General features: G+C 44.8%; 2 protein-coding genes across 4 annotated transcripts in view; one reads left to right on the forward strand and one right to left on the reverse strand.

The window, feature by feature from the left end:
* The window catches only part of eEFSec (eukaryotic translation elongation factor, selenocysteine-specific), a 94,975-nt gene extending 86,146 nt beyond the window's left edge, over nucleotides 1-8,829 (forward strand). For 2 of the 3 annotated variants that reach the window (XM_075670534.1, XM_075670540.1), the window contains exons 8-9: nucleotides 7,849-8,016; nucleotides 8,337-8,829. In XM_075670534.1, coding sequence (XP_075526649.1) covers nucleotides 7,849-8,016; nucleotides 8,337-8,546 — 378 coding nt within the window. In that variant the 3' untranslated portion in view covers nucleotides 8,547-8,829. Of the gene's footprint in view, nucleotides 1-7,848; nucleotides 8,036-8,336 lie in introns of all 3 variants that reach the window. The other variant, XM_075670537.1, reaches the window with a different exon arrangement.
* Nucleotides 8,143-18,399, reverse strand: part of LOC142558406 (high affinity copper uptake protein 1-like) — a 40,919-nt gene continuing 30,662 nt past the window's right edge. The window contains exon 4 of the mRNA XM_075670546.1: nucleotides 8,143-9,161. Coding sequence (XP_075526661.1) covers nucleotides 8,931-9,161 — 231 coding nt within the window. The 3' untranslated portion in view covers nucleotides 8,143-8,930. The remainder of the gene's footprint in view (nucleotides 9,162-18,399) is intronic.

The raw sequence follows: 18,399 nt of genomic DNA on the forward strand, positions 1-18,399 counted from the left end.
AGGTGCAAGTGCATTTAGCATTATCAGGACCACATTTCACAACGATCACTCTAGCAGAACAACCGGGAACGAGCTACGCGCCCTACATTTTGCATTATGTCTGCGACGCGGCCTTTGTGCCCGTGTCGTATTCAGTGAGACCCCCGCACTTCCTGTTGATACTTGCACATGCAGTCTTTATCAAAAGTTTAGAGGCCACTGTCCGAGCCACTATGTAAAGATGCTTCTGTCCGATTCTATTCTCTTTTTATCATCCGCTGTTCACGACCGACCGATCGCGCAGATAGCGCAGGCGGAGCGCTATTCGGAGCACTGACGAAGCGCAAGAAGGAAGACAATTAGAATAGAATCGTATTTATCCCGGCCAAGGGCGCAGCTATAGCACATGCATGCGCCTGGCCGCACTCTGGAGCTCAGGAGAGTAAGCAGTGAAAGGCTCGGGTTCTACACTGGCCCATATGCCCATCGAAAAAAAAAAAAAAAGACGTAGTGGACCATACTGTGTTTAGCCAAAGCTAGAGGTCTGCGCATTGTCGGTTTCGACCGGCGGCGGCGGCGTGGTGGTCGTTTCTGCACTTATTCTGCATGGTCGGCGGCGGCGGCGGCGCACGGCTATTTTTGGTTGGTGGCGCGGCGTGGAAACCGAAACCACAAATTTAAAAGCCGTTTCGCTACATCCTACCATGATACGCTGGTTGATATTCTGGCCTTTCCACACTAAGGGGTGAGAGGACCGAACACAGAGGTGTTGAAAGTGAGAGAAATACAAAACGCTGCAAGTGTTGACTATATTGGCTTTTCGGCCAATATATTAAAAAAAAAAGAGGCGTATACCTAAAAGCGTCTATGTTGAGCGTGTTTGTGTATTCCTTTCTCCACAAATATGCAGAGCCTTGCTCTTGCGTTGTAGTTGCAGTTGTTTTCTTTTTTGCTATGCCTCGGTTTAAATGAGGTATTTTTCCCTTGAGCAAAGAGTCAGTGAATTCGTCTAGAATTGCCCAGCTAGCAACGGCGCATGTGACATTCTCTAGATATGTTAACCTTGCTTCCACTTGTTCTGAATGAGATTGTGTTTATACAATATGCTTTACGTAAAACAAAACAGACCTGTTCTGTGACCAACTTTTGCGGGGTTCAGCCCTTAAGCTGTCAAACAATCAGCAGATGTTATAACGCAAATTCCCGACTGGACAGTTAGTGAAATCATTTGTTCTGAATATTATTCACCCTTTTCTTGTGTAACTTTTCTGATAACGTCCTTTTTCCCTTAAGAAAAAAGAATCAAAATACTTCTTTTTTTTTTTGCTGCAGCAGATGAACCTTTTCTTTCAGCTGTGTTATGATACGGTAGAAAACAAATTTGCTCAATTTGTTAACTCGTCGCCCCCAGGTTGAATGAACGAAGTGCGGATTAGTAGAAATGCAGGCATTGCTCGGATGCAGAATTATTTCCGAAAAAAACTTATTTTTTAACGTGCACGTCAAAACTGTTTTATAGTTCATTGCAGCCATCGGTGTCAGTTGCATTCAGCTTTTTGTATGAATGCTACAAAGATACAGCACCATGCAGTAGGCATTTAAGCATATTCTTTTTACATGTAGAAAGGTAGAAAAACTCCTTCGAATGCAATGGCCGGAATAATGCGTAAACTTCCAAACGACATCTTAAACACATCGGGGCAAGAAATTTCTATCTTGTTACAAGTTGCATCTCATGTTGATGCCGCTATCAGACATATCGCCGATTCTACCCGAAACTACAGTGCCCACGACCCTCAAACCGTGATACCGACGTACCGATCGAGGCCGCTGTTTCTTCTCGTTACGCCATATTACGCTTTTGGAGGTTTCGGAATCCCACGTTGCGCTGACTTGTGACGACACGCATGCGCAGATGCGTGGAGACCAGGGTTACTTTTGCTTGTATTGTGTTATTCATTGCTCCCCTGCTTGACATGAGTCTATGCTTGAGACAGGCAAAAGATTTAAGCAAGACAACAGAAAATCTCAAACGAAGCTGGATTCACTTAAAAAATGAATTTTTATACCTATTTAAGTGGCACGCCGATCTTGCCGACAAGAAACGTTGGCGGCGGCGGCGCAGCGAGACAGTCGGCGGCGTTGTGCCGATGTCTCAGTGCACACCTCTAGCCAAAGCCTTGTTCAGTTTGTTTTGATTGGACAACATTGGTATTGTGGATTCAGTTTGGGGTAATTCAATTCCACTGTTGTCTATTAGCACATACTTGGGGCCAAGGAGTTACTACTTAGATTCATGTTGGTCAATTGGTTATTGAAGGGTTCGAGAAGCACCAATTGGAATATCTAATTACCAACTAAAATGTGTGTTGTGCACGTCAGCAGGCTCAAGGCCAACTACACTGCTTCCGAGTCCGGCCTTTAGTCGCTCCAGGACGGCGCTTTTGCCGCCGGGGGTAGTGCCACGGAACAGTGAATGGCAGTTTGTTATTCATTTATTTATGTAGTGCACTCTCGGGCCAAAGGCAGAGGGATATATAGTTACATTCAGTGAAAGAAGGAAGAAAAGATAATACTTACAGATGCATGAACACACTATGGCAATTCTCTTCGATCACATACCCACCGTTCACCACTCTACCATATCTCTCTGTCAGGTGCTGTATATATGTAAACAAAATTTGGTTGAGCAAGTGGTGCCAGTGGTTCAAGAGAAATTGGTAAAGTTTCAAGGCAGGCTTCATAAAAAGCTTGATGCTTCCCCCCTTTGATCACACCTAACTGCAAATCTCTTTTATTGAAGACTCGCATTAAAATTATGGCATTAGTATTATTATAAACTATTTTGTTGTTTCACAAGGTTACTCATCCAGTGAATGCCAATGGGGTCCATATAGGACCGACTGGCATTTCAAGCTTCAGTGACGTCCATTTGGAACCAATTGGGTCTAATTGAAAAACACAGTTGGACTAAATGGTTTTCTTTGACTGGGAAGTGGCTTTGTTACACAATGCATTGGTTAAGGAATTCTTGAAATGCTCTTGGTCAACTATGGTGGCAGCATATGAAGGAGGTGATGCCATTTTTTGGATGTATGCAATAGGAATGGCTGAAAGAAGGCATTAGTTCCACTTGATAGAATTCCAACTGTGTGATGATGATGTAGTCAACGTGAAACACAGTGAGGGAAAATTAATTTATCATCAGAGAATGATGTATACTAAATATGTGATGAAAAAGGTACAAATAGGGCGACTTTATGAATGTGCATTAATGACAGTAGGCCGAGGCTAGATTTAAAGCTGCTTATGCCGGTAGTGCTATTATAGCTAAATAGGATATGAAGTGTTAGATACGGGACCTTTGCCTGAGCCTCCTTCGAGTTCACCAGACCACATCGAATCGCGCCACACCTAAGTAAGGAACGCAGAAGCAAATCTACCCCGTTCCCGAGGCGCGGCATGTGCAAACGAGTTGGCGTCCCCCACCTCGTGCGCCGCAGGTGGAGCTATACACTGCTAGACTCTTCCCGAAAGTGTAGCCTGGCACTGTTCCAGGTAACGTGGGTCCCGAGGCAAGACGGCTGTAATGCACCGTGAAGCCCTGGCAGCAATCCCCCCATCCGACTTTGTGAAGGCAGTTGCAGACCGGGAAGGCAATACGGCAGAGAGAAGTAAGCCTTCGGACAATTGGGGCCCAAGGAGCGACCCTCGGCGCCGGGTGTGACACAATCGCGCGGGCGCCTACAATTGGCCGAAGACGACAGCTGAGCGGGCTCGCCGATTGGCCGAAAATGGCGTCACCTGAGCGGGCTCGCCGATTGGCCGAACGTAACTTCGAGACACCGAAGGGCTTAAAAGCCAGAGACCGGGAGCAGCAAGAGAGCATTCCTTCATTCATCTCTTTCGAGCTTCTTGCCACGGGCCCCAGCGTCCGAGTTGCTGCTGGCCCGTAATGACTTTATCACTGTTAATTTCTTTGTACTCTCACTGTAAATAATGTAAATAAACCTCCACTTTTCATCCCGACGACCTCCTCAATTGACATCGGCCAACTCCCGCACCCAACGGCAAGGTCCAATATCTGGGGGACAGCAATTGGGATTGTCCTCCAGATCCAACAGAAGCAACCAGAGTTGTCTTACATTATTTCTAATGAATATGTTAATTTTTCGTGGCTTCGGTCCCACACTGATGCAGTATATTCAACTTTTAAACACATTAGCAATGTATAAAGCAACTGTTTGAGCAACAAGGGTTCATGTGGAATGTTCCGTTGAAGGTGTCCCAGAGCTTTGTTAGCGCAGTTATGTCAGTAGAGAGCTTTAGGTTAGGGGGACGCTAGCAAGCCCCAATGCTTGTGTCCCCCTATATGGCTCCCGCAGGGAGCCATTTACAGTGACTTTAACTCTCTAGTAATGTGAGCAGCCCCTGGTTTTATAATGGGACTTGATATGGGCATTTGTCTCAATTGGAAGTGATGCACATGAGCAGTGATGCAGAACAAAAGGGTAGTTAATAAAGATAGCATAATTAAAATGCATTGGTATGATCAATGGGGGGAGAGTCGGGTTTTCTTTATGTTACAAGATCTTCCATAAAGCTTTGCTTTGAAACACTGGCACTGCTTGGCAACTCAAATTTTAACTCAAGTGAAATTGCATTTAGTTTGCAGTTTAGTTTAGTGGGTACCTCTTCGAAGGGAATTACCATTGTGCATGTGTTGGTGCACATGTAGGCTCCTAAAATTTAGTGCCAAACGTTTTTTTTTTTTTCTATGACCTAGTGAAAATCACAAGCATCAAGGCAGCAGTGCTCATGCACAGTACACAGCAGCACGCATGGTCTCTTGCGTGCACCTGAAGCTGTCTCTGCGGGCTTTGCAGGACATTTTTTCCTGTTCCCGTGCGTCAATGAGAGCGCATTTTTCGATATGGCTCTTGTTGAGGATAAGACTCTGGCTTGTGATTTGACTTTGTGGCGGCTGATATTGGCTATACAGTTTCAGAAGGTGGCATATGGTGGCGCTGAATAGCCCACTACCGGATGCTGCGCATGCAAGTCAGCAATCCCTTTCTCAACTTTTGTGTCCGGCTAACTATTGCCATTTCGTGCATGCACTTTGCTACGTGCGCACAACCTCGCACATTGCGTGAGTGGGTGGTTGCGGACAGCCAACTAAAACTATGTAATAACAGGGCCAGCCATGACTTTTTAGCAGAGAAGGTATGCAAGGGGGAAGCATGCTCGCTGTTTTACAGAGGGCCAGCGCATATCTCTCGTCTCCTCTTTCAGCGGAGCTTGCCTTTATGAAGGCTACAGCTGAGAGAAGTGCTACGGGAGATTTGGAAAATATTTTGCACTGTGAGATGAATCCACCAATTTGTTACATTGTTGCTGTGCATGTAGAAATGAGAAGCTGTGTCTGCGTAAGCTCTGCCCTGTGAAACAGACCTATAGTACCTTTGGGCTCATAAAGTGGACCTGAAGGCAGTTCATGATTATTGTAAGCCTAATTAGGCCCCTTGTAGGACTGAAATTTCTCCAGTTGCCATATGCCAACCACACCATCCTATACCTGCAAATTTTTCAACCACGTAGATTCACCTAATTCTGTTATACTCTGAGCAATGCTTCCGTTCTCTTATGAACCCCTTTGGCACAGTGTGCACAATTGTACTTCCCAAGACAGTGCATTAAAAGCAATAGCACTGATGAAAATAACGATGTTTAAAATGTGTCGCAAACACCCTCAAACACTTCTTATTAGACCTGGACTTCAAGTTTGACCAATACGTATAAGTTGTTTTAGTAAAACAATGTGTTAAATCATATGTTGTTTTAGTAAACAACAGTAGACTTCCAGATGTCAGTATCTCAGTATCAGTGTGTCATCATGTAGTTTGTTTACTTCTTTGTTTTTCACAATGTTTTACATACAGCATATATATATTTCAAATGGCTTTCCAAGTATACTGGCATGAAATAGTTTATGTTCTCATGTCTAATGTTCATTTACAGTTCTCACATGGAGTGCACACTTTTTAAAATTGTCAAAACTCACTGAGGAATTGAAAATCCATAATTCATTCTGCAGCCCTGTGCTTTTTATGATTCTAAAGATGAAAAAAGTGTTGTGAAACTAAATTTTTAATAGACAAAATGAATTGGCAACTGAAGGGGATATCTATTATTTCTCTTATTTATCACCACTTTTATCTGCTCTCAACATTGCATGGCTTGCCCAGGTATGCTACTTTTTAATTTCAGCTAGAATTCTGTCTATTGTTTTTACTATCCAATCATGTTACCATATCTTTTTCTTAAAAGCTTGCTTTCAACCTTCTTAGTTAGCCTCCAAGTTTCGGGCCCCTTCAACTACTGGAAAATACATTGATTACATGTTTCTTTTCCACGAATATTGGCAACTGGCTATCCATAAGTTGGACCTACCTGCCGAGTGAACTTCCACCGATTTCTTCACCTGACTTCTTTCGTTATCAAGTTCCACTGCGACTTAATTTAAATGCCACAATATTAGTCCTTCTGCACTGTCACCAGGATACAGAAAAATACTTTAGCTTTTTATAATTTTCAACCTCACTGTTTAAATGTCAGAGTAAAATTCACAATCATTTATTGCGAGTCACCTACCAAGTTACCCAACAGGACACTCCCATCTACAAATAGTAGGTTTTTGTACTATGTCCCGCACACTTTTATTAATGATTGTAACCAGCCTAACTTTTTGAGCAGTTCTTGTAAACACTGGCTTTATTGTGGACTAGTATTGACATCATTCTTCCACACTTATAGTCTATACTTAGTCATGAGGTATTAGTCTTCAACTCTTATGAGCACAGTTCCGCTACCATCCCCTTTCATCACAGAAGTCACCAATATTTTATTTTCACCTGCACCTTTTTTCTCATGGACACAAATTGTTGCAAAACATTTTGTGCTTTATGCCTAGTTACAGCGGGATCTTTCATTTCCTTAGTACAAGGCACCTTTATGGAATCACAGGAGTTGCTTTGCACATGCGGCTTCTATCACACCTGCTGCTGAGAAGCTGAGCATACACAACATGTTCCAGCAGGACAATATTACTTACTGGAACCATTCACAATCCATGTGTATCACAGATCCAAGTAAGAAGGCCCAGAGTCTTTGAAAATTTCTTCTGTCGGCTTTTCGCTGCATCATGACATCTCCCTCTGTACGAGACGTTTATACCACCCTCCTACTGGATTCACTACGGTACTTGTAGCACAACACTATGCCTCAGTGTAGATTTCTGCAAACATTGAGCAGCAACCATTTCTTCACAATAGGCTCTGGGGAAAACTGAGCTCTACATCCACAATATTGCATTGCATTTTGGCTGCAGTTGGCCACTGGCAGGTGCTGAGACAAATGAAGTCCTGCACAGGAATGAACTGCCGTTGATTCCATGCTTCAGGGCCATGCTTAGTAACAGCGCAGCAGTGTCTCGAGACATACTTCAATGTGTGTTAACTTTGAAGAAAAACAAAAACAATGTGTAGGCCATTCTATTTGAAAGTCTACTACAAATAAGGTTGACGTTTGAAGAATATTTTTAAAATATTCTAAATGTATTCAACTCAGTACATGAATATTTGTTTTTGTGTTAAATATGGTTCCAAAAATTTGCATTCATACTCGTAAAAATTGGGAAAGGTACACTATGATTCACAGAAGCACAGAGCTTGTGATTACTCTGCTGCTAAATGCTTAACTTAACTTCCATTTGGTAGATTCGCATTAAGCATACCTAAGTTGCCCAAACTCCAAATGAAGACAGTGTCTGATGGTATTTGCAATAGCTTTGTGTGTCTCAACATGCAGGAAAAAAGTCGCAAGGGCCTTCTGGATCGCGTACTGAGTGAAGACGAGTTGGTGGTGCGCTCACTTTTCTCCAAGGGATCTGACTTGGCTGCTTTCCATGGACTCTGGGTGAAGCTTGCTACTGGAGACTGGGGCACTTTGGCAGGCCCCTTTGGCCAAGGTGGCAAAGTGCGTGTGCGCATTTATGGTCAGTGCTTTGGTTGGCTTTTCAAGTCAGGCTAAGAGCTATACATGTTCATGTTAGGGGTACGCAGTGAGAGGTAGGAAAAAAAAAAAAAAAGAGGCCTTCGAAAATGTACTGAAATGCAAGCTTATTTTTTCTGGCGCTTTTATTTGTCGATAACACTTTAATTGTATTTCTGTACACAAATTGATGTTTTGTCTACTGATGACCTTTAAAACCACCTGGCAAAGCCGCAGGCCCATACAGAGTTGGGTGGTTGGACCAGCTACCATGGAGGTCTTATGATAGGTTTCGTGGTTTGCAGGTGAACCGTCTACAGAGCTATGTGCCTTGCTACCGCGAGAGCGTGGTAAGCGCCCACCACAGCCCGCAGACCAAAAGCCCATCGAGGTGGCCCTCCAGTTTCGGAAGTATCTATTTGACTCCAGCAGCAAGATGGTGCAGCCCAAAGTGCCATCTGGACTTTACCAACCAAAATGACAACCAAGAAGCCTTTGTAAATAAATGTCACTAAATGACAGTAAATGTGTACATCACTTGGTGGAAGGCACTTTTTCCATAGGTAAACACAGCTGCACAAGTATGCGATGGTTGACCGGGAGCTCCACCACTCACTTTCACTGAAGCACAACGGTGCTATTGAACACGCATTTGGCAGCCCACAGGCATCACAGGCACACTCACAGCTCAGATCTTAAAATGAGATGTCTTTCCATGCAGTGGCATCCAGATGATATCCACAAAGAAAACTGAAAGCTTGAGGTAAAACTGAAGGCACTGCCTTAGAAGCAGTTGAAGCAGCGCACAAAAATGTTCTGCACCAAGCTGATCCTCCAGTGAAGAGTTTTTGTGTCCATCACCCCCTGCCACCAGCAGTGTACTATTCTTCCACGACATGTCAGTCAGACACTGGTAGCAACCGTGCAGGCATGACAAGGCGGCTAAGGCAATGGTGAGCCAAGCCTGACGCAAGCAGCACAGAGATGGCAATCCATCCATTGTAGCGCATGATGATAAGCATCACCAAGAAGCCAAGAGTTAACTGTAGTGCATGAAGCAGCGTCTGTAGCAGCCGGAATTTGAGTCGTCCCCAGCGCTCTGCATCCATATGGCCATAAAGTAGGTTCACCTGCAAACAAACAATCACAAGTGTTGCACTGAACTTGGCACACTTGCTAAATTTTTCATATCACTGTAGAACCTACCTAGCTGTAATACCAAGAGTGATTACGCCACTGAAAAAGATGTGGTCTTTAAATTCCTTAAAAAAGTCCTTAAATGTCGTGACAAATTCAAAAAAAAAAATTTCAGAAGTCCAAATATCTGGCAAAAGTAATTTGTGTATTATTTTCTTGTAAAAACTGCAAGAAACTGAACACATACAGATGTGCAAAAATTGCCAAAAATTCACAAGTTCACTCGTCAGAGGCACCAGAGAACACTTTTTATGATGGCGAGTTATCTTATCCTTGGCAGTTAAGGGGTTGACGAACACTTGAGACGTTTGCCTGGCTACGCACCTAGAGCGCTGTGTACAAATGATATGACTGACATGACATGACATATACAAGCATAGATGTGAGCTAACTAATGTGCCTGGCCAAAGCTAAAGCATGCAAAGCACTTGTGGTGCCATGCAGATATCCAAGTTCATTGCTTAACTCTAGGCACAACCTGTGGCATAAGTTCAATGCTGACTTGAGTGCCACTTTGGAAGATGTGAAGCACTTACAATAACATATTAAATTATGCAGGTCACTGCTCACATTGCACACAGTGAAAAATAGCTATGATGCCAAATGCAGTTTGAATGAGTAGTATGTAGTTTGTATAAGGATACCTTAAGCCAAATATAATGTAGGTGCATATGGTGCAAGCAGGCCCACATTAAACCGTAACTGTAGGAAGAAGAACCCCGATCCAAACACCCTTGTTGATTCATGTAAGCTATGTGCCCATAGCAGCCGCATATGTGAATCTGATATATGACGAAATATAGGCTTCTGTTGAAACGAGATTGTTTGAGAAAAAGGTGACCATGCTCCGCTTGCGAGCTCCAGGTGTCGCACATGACTGCAAAATTTTGCTGAGATATTCAAAGCAGCATATGCTATCCGTGTTTTTTCACCAAGCCCGAGGGGTGGTTCAGGACCCCTTTACCACAAGGGTGCCAGGTTGCCATGTGCTCGTGCACATGTCAAAGTCTGATAAAACACAGCGTGGTTTAAGCCCCCTTTACCACGGAGTAAAACAGACAGGAGTGCCAACTCGGCTGATAAGGCGTTACATGTAGTGTCCAGTGCGAGCATGATTTCCTGAAGAGAATCATAGATGGTGCTGGATTTAATTGCCCTCAAGCGGAAAGTCAGAGAGGCTAAAATAATCTCATGGGTGGTGGCAATGGATAAGAAACCTGCCATGAGTAACTACTTAAGAGGAAAAAACGAAATCGTAAAAGAAACAATTTATGATAACTCAAAGGGAAGCTCATTACTTTTTGAAGTGAGATCGGGATGCCTTAGAACACGCACCTATAAAGCGAGATATACAAAGGAAGAAGAAGCATGTGCTTGGGGGGCTGCGGTAAAGCTAGGGAAACGATGGAGCATGTTTTATTAGAATGTGAAGATGTCTGCCCAGCAGTCGATTCAGGCACCACTGGCTTCCTTTAAGCCCTTGGTTTCAGCGAGAGCAGTGGAAAAGTAAACATGTCCGCAATAGAGATTAGTAAGAGACAATTGGAAGATTGGTGGAAGAAAAGTAGGGAAACGACAAAAAACAGAGACGTACAAAAGCACAGTTTGCAATAGGGGATCAGAAAATTTGGTTGTGGGAGTTCATAATGTTTTTTTTTTTCTTTTTTTTTTTAGCCTAGGTAGGACATTAGGCAGTATAATAGCAAGAGCTTGGTGGCGCAACCGACCGCCCCATTCCAGAGGGGAAGCTCATAACATCCATTCATCCATCCTCATCTTCAGCAGTGTTGCGGGTGACCAGCGGCAGCGGTTCGTCTCTCATATCCGCTGTTTGTCTCTCGGTTTGTCTACTCATATACCCAATTTAAGTGCACCCTGTACTGTTGTCGATAATTTTCGTCTATGCCACGTAACTGAGGATGACATCAGACAGGTTATCAACAAGTTACCGGGGAACAAGGCGGCTGGCGATGACACCATACCTCCGAAAATTCTAAAGGCAAAATTGATGTGTGCAGTTCATTGTGCCACATATTTAACCATGCATTTTTTTCTAAGACTTATCCTAACATACTTAAGTCTGCTAAAGTAATACCAGTATACAAATCCGGTGACAGGAACCTCCCTGACAGCTACAGACTGATATCTGTCCTGAGTTGTATCAACACCACATTCGAAGAATTGATTGCATCACAATTAAAGCACTTCCTGCATAATCGTAGCAGCATGGTTTCGTTGCTAACAGGTCCACTTCTACTGCTGTTTCGATGCTTTTGCAATATATTAATTCCGTGGTGCATGAAAACAACATAGTAATAGTAGTATTTTTAGACGTTAAGAAAGCATTTGATGCAGTTAGTCATACCATTTTACTAGAAAAAATGCATGGCTATGGAATCACAGATAACTCACTTGATTTCTTTTCTAGTTATCTATTGGCGCGTAAGCAAAAGGTTTTCATTGATCACATTAATTCATCGTACAGTAATATTAACTGTGGGGTACCACAGGGATCAGTCTTAGGCTCTATGCTATTCTCCCTTTATACAAATGATGTCCCACAAGCCTGCAGAAGTCAAAGGTATTGATGTATACAGACGACACAGCTTTGATTTTTACAGGGCACTTCCTTCCAGCTCTCCAGAATGACGTGATGAACGATTTGTCAAACATCTCGGTATCGTTTGGCAAGAATCACTTGACTATCAACTGTGCAAAAACAAAATACATTGTATTTCACTCTTGCACAAAACATATTGATACTGCAATTCTTAACTTATCATTAAATCATATTCTTATTCAACAAGTCCCTTCTTTCAAATACATAGGGGTCATTTGTGATGAAAACTCGCACTGGCATGAGCAAGTACAGAATGTATGTGCAAATGATTTATGCTCACTATATGTTCCTTACGTATTATAGCTATATTTATATACCCGTATGTATGTGCATGTGTGTGTGTGTGTGTGTGTGTGTGTGTGTGTGTGTGTGTGTGTGTGTGTGTGTGTGTGTGTGTGTGTGTGTGTGTGTGTGTGTGTGTGTGTGTGTTAGTATTTTTTGCATGCTTTCTTGTTCTCTAGCTGGCCTGTGCATATTTGTTGTATATTGCACTGGACCGGCCACTAGCCATTTTAGGCTATCGGTCCAAATATTCTTGTACATGTATTTCTGATGTTCTTGAAAAATAAAGTTTCCGTTTTCAGTTTCAGTCTTGTGGTGAGGATAATAAGTCAGCTGTATGCTCCATCAACAGCTTGCAAACGGAACTGTGTGTGTGTTTGCCGCTATGTTAGCTCGGCACTGTATGCGGTTGCTTGCTGCTGCATGGTGAATATGTCATCCGCCGCCATTCGAGCGTGCAGAACTACAAAAATTCAGCTGAACATGTTGCCAGAAAACAATCTTGATCGCCTTTCTTTATTAAATACAGCTCCTGCTATGGTGTTGGGCTGCTGAGCACGAGGTCGCTGGATCGAATCCCGGCCACGGCGGCTGCATTTCGATGGGGGCGAAATGCGAAAACACCCGTGTACTTAGATTTAGATGCACGTTAAAGAACCCCAGGTGGTCAAAATTTTTGGAGTCCTCCTCTACGGCATGCCTCATAATCAGAAAGTGGTTTTGACACGTAAAACCCCATAATATTTTTTAACATACAGCTTCTCCGTGAACGAATGAAAGAAAGGCGTTAAGATTACACACTAGAATTTCACTAGTAAATAGTGCAAGGTTCCTGGCAGCTGCTTTAAGTGAGTCCTAGATATTCAAAAACAAGAAGGCTGTTTTCTCGCAAAGGAGAATACCACCATCTATCTTACTCCATGCACGGAACTAAATACTCGGGTAGAATCCAGCAAGAGAAGCTTTATTGTGCATGTGATGTAAGTCACTATACCACATCGTATACAACTGCTTTCTGTGGCAGCAACATCGGTTCACCTCCAAAAGAGCATCCAAGCACAAAGCACCTCATTTTGATTTCAATGCACTGGCCTGCCGTTGTCCAGTACCTTATACGGCTAATGCTACTTTTCCGCTCATACAGCAGGCTTTTTTTTAGAGCACAGCTGTTAGGCACCCGGTCCTGCATTGAGTGTCAGCGTCCCTCGGCGTAATCAAGCAAATGATGAAAGAGCACGCGGGGTGCAGCGGGGATCAAAGACATCGACAGCGAAAACAGCGCGAGGAGGAAAGCGTAGGAGAGAAATATGGAGAAAGGGTGAGGAGGAAAGCAGAGTGCCGCACAAGACGTGCTTCACGGCGCAACCAGGCACGCACTGAGTGCGTCTACCTACACCATATATGGAAACAAAGCCGGCGTGGGCTTTGGACCCATTCGAACCGGCTTCATTCGGACGCACTGCGAAAGCACTGCTTCGGCTGCGCCGCCGCAGCTACAGAATGCGCTACCGCGAGCCATGCGTTCCCGTGTTCACACTTTCTTTCTGAACAATGAGCGATGCAATCGGTGGATATGCTTCGTCTGCCGCTGCTGCTAAATGAGCTGCCCGAGCAGAGGCTCAGCGCCGCCGCCGAGGACCGTGTCGTTCAGAATCAAATTCTTTGCCACAATATATCGCGCATTCAAAATGCCTACACAGTCGCTCTCAAAATTCGCATTAGGGAGTATCAATTGTCGGCGAATTTTTTTTTTCCTTCACTACGCTGCACAGACCCCTGCTATCATTTCGTTTTAGAGCGCCACTCTTAGGCGCCCGTTCCTGCAGCGAGCGTCGGCGTCCCTTGTAAGCAAGCGAACGAGCACAACAAAGGATGAAACAGCGAGCGCGGAGCGCAACGAGGATGAAAGACGGCAATAGCGAAGAGAGCGCAAGGAGCAAAGCGGAGGAGAGTTCAGCGGACCCATGAGGCGGTAAGCGGAGGAGGAGGGTATGGCGAAAGTGTGAGAAAAGCGTAGTGCCGCGCAAGACGGGGTCTGCGGCGAAAATGGCTACGAGATGAGGCCAGGGGCCGAATCTTATAACGGTTCGGTTGGGGAACCGTTCCTTTGGCCTCACCTGATTGGCCAAACTTTTGATTACGTCACAGGTAGTCAGAGGCAGCGGGGCGGTATCGCAATTTTCGAATACGTCACGCATCTGTCAGTCATCTTCAAAGCGAACCGGTCGTAGGAACCGGAGAAGGGGTAGTCCGCTTTGGGTTCCGTTGCTGTGGCTTGGCTGTTGGCTTGTGACCCCGGCCGCGCGCGCCGGTCGCGCGTCCCCGGAGACGCGCGGGCGTCGCGCGCGCGTGCGTTGGTTGCTTCGGAGGCTATTGCTTGCCTTCGTCGTCTGCTTGGCGTTGCTCTTTCGGTGGCGACCACGGCTGGAAATGCGATACGCTTTCGAAGAAGTGACGGATAATGAGTTGCAGCGCCATTTCTGGCTTTCTAAGTAGACCTTTTGCAGGCTACGCTATCAAATGGAGGAGACTCGGGTGCAAGCGTACGAGTGGCCATTCCACGCAGAGGAAGGGATATTGCGCGCTGCGCTTCATCGGCACCGGCCTGCAGCTCCCAGAGCTCAGTCGGACGCGAAGCATTAATCGGAATTGCCTAGATCTCTGCTGCCGGCATTGTCCACAAAGTTGCTCTCGCAATTACTGTGTTGGCCGGTTTAAGGGCTGGGTCAGCTTTGCCGTGACTTCAGCTTCAAAGTCAATGCCAAGGAGATATTTGTATGGTGAGATCGAATTCCCAGTGCTATCGCCAGTGCGAATAGCTCGCAGATCGCCGTTCAGCAGTCAGAAGGGTTCAACCTAGGCTGGTTCAGCGCTTCCTTCGTTCGGCTGATAAAACTATACAGTCAGGACGGGAAGTTATTGTGAAGCTCTCTTATTTGGCTGCCCTTTTTTCTCTAGTTCGGGAGTGCCACACTTTGTTTCTCAATTTCACGGCACAGCGCGCACCGTCAGCACCACACTCTTCGATTTGACTTCGCGCAGGCAATGCAGGGCCCGTATACCGTAATGTTCGATTTAAGTTCCACTGCTTCTATCACGCGACGCGCCGTGGGGCAGATCGCAGGGATAGCGGCAGCGCGGCGGCGAGCGAGTCATGTCCGAGCCGATGACGAAGGGCGAAAAAAGAAGGAAAATTGATATAGTCGGCTAGTAAAGGTGTCCCTGAGAACCAGTTCACGGTTTTGTCGTGCTAGCTACTTGAGAAGTGCTGGTAGTGCGTTCCTGTTGCATGCATCGTGCGAGCTCCTGGTAGCAGACGACATAGCCCTGCGCTCTGCCAACTCCGTGGCCAACTCATTTACGCTTGCGATACCGCCTGTGGGCTGAAAATGAAAAAGAATGACATTAATAAATTACTTCTGCATTGCGTAAACGCCCGACACCACAAGTTTATACTTCAAAACTTCGCGTATAATATTTAATTTATATTTTACATTCATTTAGCAAGCAGAAACATTCTGCGATTCCTCGATTAGCTCGTCATATAACGACGTACACTTCAGAGGTGGCACCCTCTCATCTATTGGTCGCGTACTCCCCTTCTTCCACCGCCGGCTTCCACCGCCGTCGTCTGTTCGCTGATAACGCCACCGATACCATACATAGAAACAAAGCGCTGCATGAGCGGAGGCGGCGGCTTCTGTGAATCGCGCCCACGCGTCACCCACGCGCTGCCTCTCGCGATCTCTCGATTAGCGAGGCAGTCGCGCCACACTTCGCTCCATGTGCAACGTACCGCACGAGACAGATCGTCTGCGTCAGCCAAAACATAGCGAAATGAAAACACGTATAAAGGTGCGCTCAAATTTCGCACTAGGGAGTATCGTAATCATCGGTGAATTATTTTTTTTTTATTGTTCGCATTTCGCGCGTTCGTCAATAGCATCCGTGGTCGCGTCTTTTCCAGTCGCATTTGCAAGCGAACATCGCATTTCACAGGGCGACTCGGGCAACAAAGCTCGCGTGCCACACTCATTTCTTGCTACTTATGGGGCTTTCAACGTGATCAATGCGTGATTTGACCGCAAGGCGGCGCGTAACTTTATTACCCGCACCGAGAGAAGAGCGAAAAAGAAGAGAATGCCTCGGAAAGCTAAAGAAAAAGAAGCTTTAAAAAATCATGCAGAAAATCCACTGGAGTTGTTAAGTATGCGTAAGCATTGTGCCACTTGTTCATCACCACGCAACCCGGTGTCATTTTCGACCTTATCAAACTTGATCCGACTAGTATAAACACTTATTAACCCTTGTCGGTCGTTACCAACCTTATCGGACATCCGACCCTTATCAGTCGTGATCAGCCTTATCGGACATGATCCGCCCCTTATCAAGTCTTGACAGTCCTTATCAACCCTTATCGGTTCTTATCAGAATTGCTCCGACCATTCTAAGCTCTTATCGCTCTTTAGCACCTTTCCATCCCCGTCGAATCATTATCAATCATGATGAGACCCATTTAATCCTCATCACTCCTTATCAACTCATTGACTGCTTATCTGTCTGTTGCGCGAAGCAAAGGGCATGCGCCCTGAGAGATCGGTGGCATTTCGGTCGTTGAACTAACGCCCGAATGGAAGGTGCATCCTGCGACCACCGAAACGCATCAAGGATGTGGCATGTTTGGCATTAAATTTTCGCAAAATCTGAATATTCCTGAAGTCTACAATGCTGGCAGGTCGGGTCTACATGTGGTCGTAGAGATGGCTTTTATTCCACCATCACCAAATCATTCAAGAAAGCCTTCATGGAAACTGTTCTCCTTTGACATCTGTTTTGTACGGCTGGTACAACACATTCATATGGTTCAGATATATATTCACCTTCGGCAAGCGTGGGTGTTGAACCCAGTGGTTAACACACTCGGCTTCAGTGCGTGGGGTCGTATGTTTGAAACTCGCCAGCACCAACTTCAGTGGAGTTTCTGCGTGATTTTTATACATTACTTTAGTTATGGTGATTCGTCTTACATGACGGACAGGTTTCCTCGTTGGGTAGGCTAGAAATGCTTAGGCATTTAAAAGAAAATAGTAAAGAAGAAATTCCTCAGCCCTTCCACTCTGTGAAGAAGGACGAGCAGCAAAGCTGTGGTATGTTCTACCTCAATCGATACATCTATGTATATACCGGGTGTTTTAGCGAAGACATTAAAAATTTTTAAGGGTTGCCTGGTAGATAGCACAATTCTAGTTGATGAGGTGGTCTACTCAAAGAGGCGGGTATTACTTGCAAAAAAAAAAATTAGAATGCATACTGGGCTAATTAACAGAAATTCACTAATTAAGTTTCTAACTAATTACCGTATGGCCGATATTGTAATTTACAAATTCTAGCCGTGGAGTTCGCAAGGCGGATCCGCTTGGAACGAATTATCAGTATGACAATTTCGGGATATTAATTCCCGAACTTTGCGGAGAAATGCATTGGCGTTCCACTTGCTTTCTTAACAAAACGTCGTTTCATGCATTGAAGCACAAAAGTGGCTGGAACGTCAATGTATATCTCCGCAAAGTTCGGGAATTAATATCTCGAAACTGGTGTCATACTGAGAATTCGTTCCAAGTGGATCCACCTTGCGAATTCCACGGCTAGAATTGGTAAATTGCAATATCGGCCATAAGGTAATCAGTTAGAAACTTAATTAGTGTGAAGTTCTGTTAATAAGGCGATTATGCATTCTAATTTTTTTGTGGAAGTAATGTCCGCCTCTTCGAGTAGACCAGCTAATCAACTAGAATTGTGCTAACTGCCAGGCAACCTTTAAAAAAATTTGAAAGTCTTCGCTGAGACGCGTCCGGCCCATACGAGAGCCCCGTGGAAACTGCCGATAACGTCGCCTAGCCGATTATAACGCAACCACAGCAAACAACGACCACTGGTAGCAACAGTGTGTAAGGACGCATGTCACCGTTAAAGCGAAACCCAACGCGAGCGACGATATGCGTTGGCCGGGGCGCAGCCAAAGGATTGCACAAAACAAAACACGTTTGTTTGCAATTTTCGATTGAGCATATTTCCTAGTTAACCAGCTGAATGAAAACTGGAAGGACTAGAGTTTTATTAAAACAAACATTGGGGATGTCCGTTTCCCTCCCGTAGAAGGACATATAGTGACAGCAGACGGGAATTCACAACTTCACTGTGAGCTACGTAATTATGAAAAGTAGATGAAACTCGGCGTAATGTTACAGTCATCTTAGCGGCTAATTGTC

This window comes from Dermacentor variabilis, chromosome 1 (assembly GCF_050947875.1).
Source record: "Dermacentor variabilis isolate Ectoservices chromosome 1, ASM5094787v1, whole genome shotgun sequence".
In the NCBI taxonomy this organism is placed as follows: Eukaryota; Metazoa; Arthropoda; class Arachnida; order Ixodida; family Ixodidae; genus Dermacentor; species Dermacentor variabilis.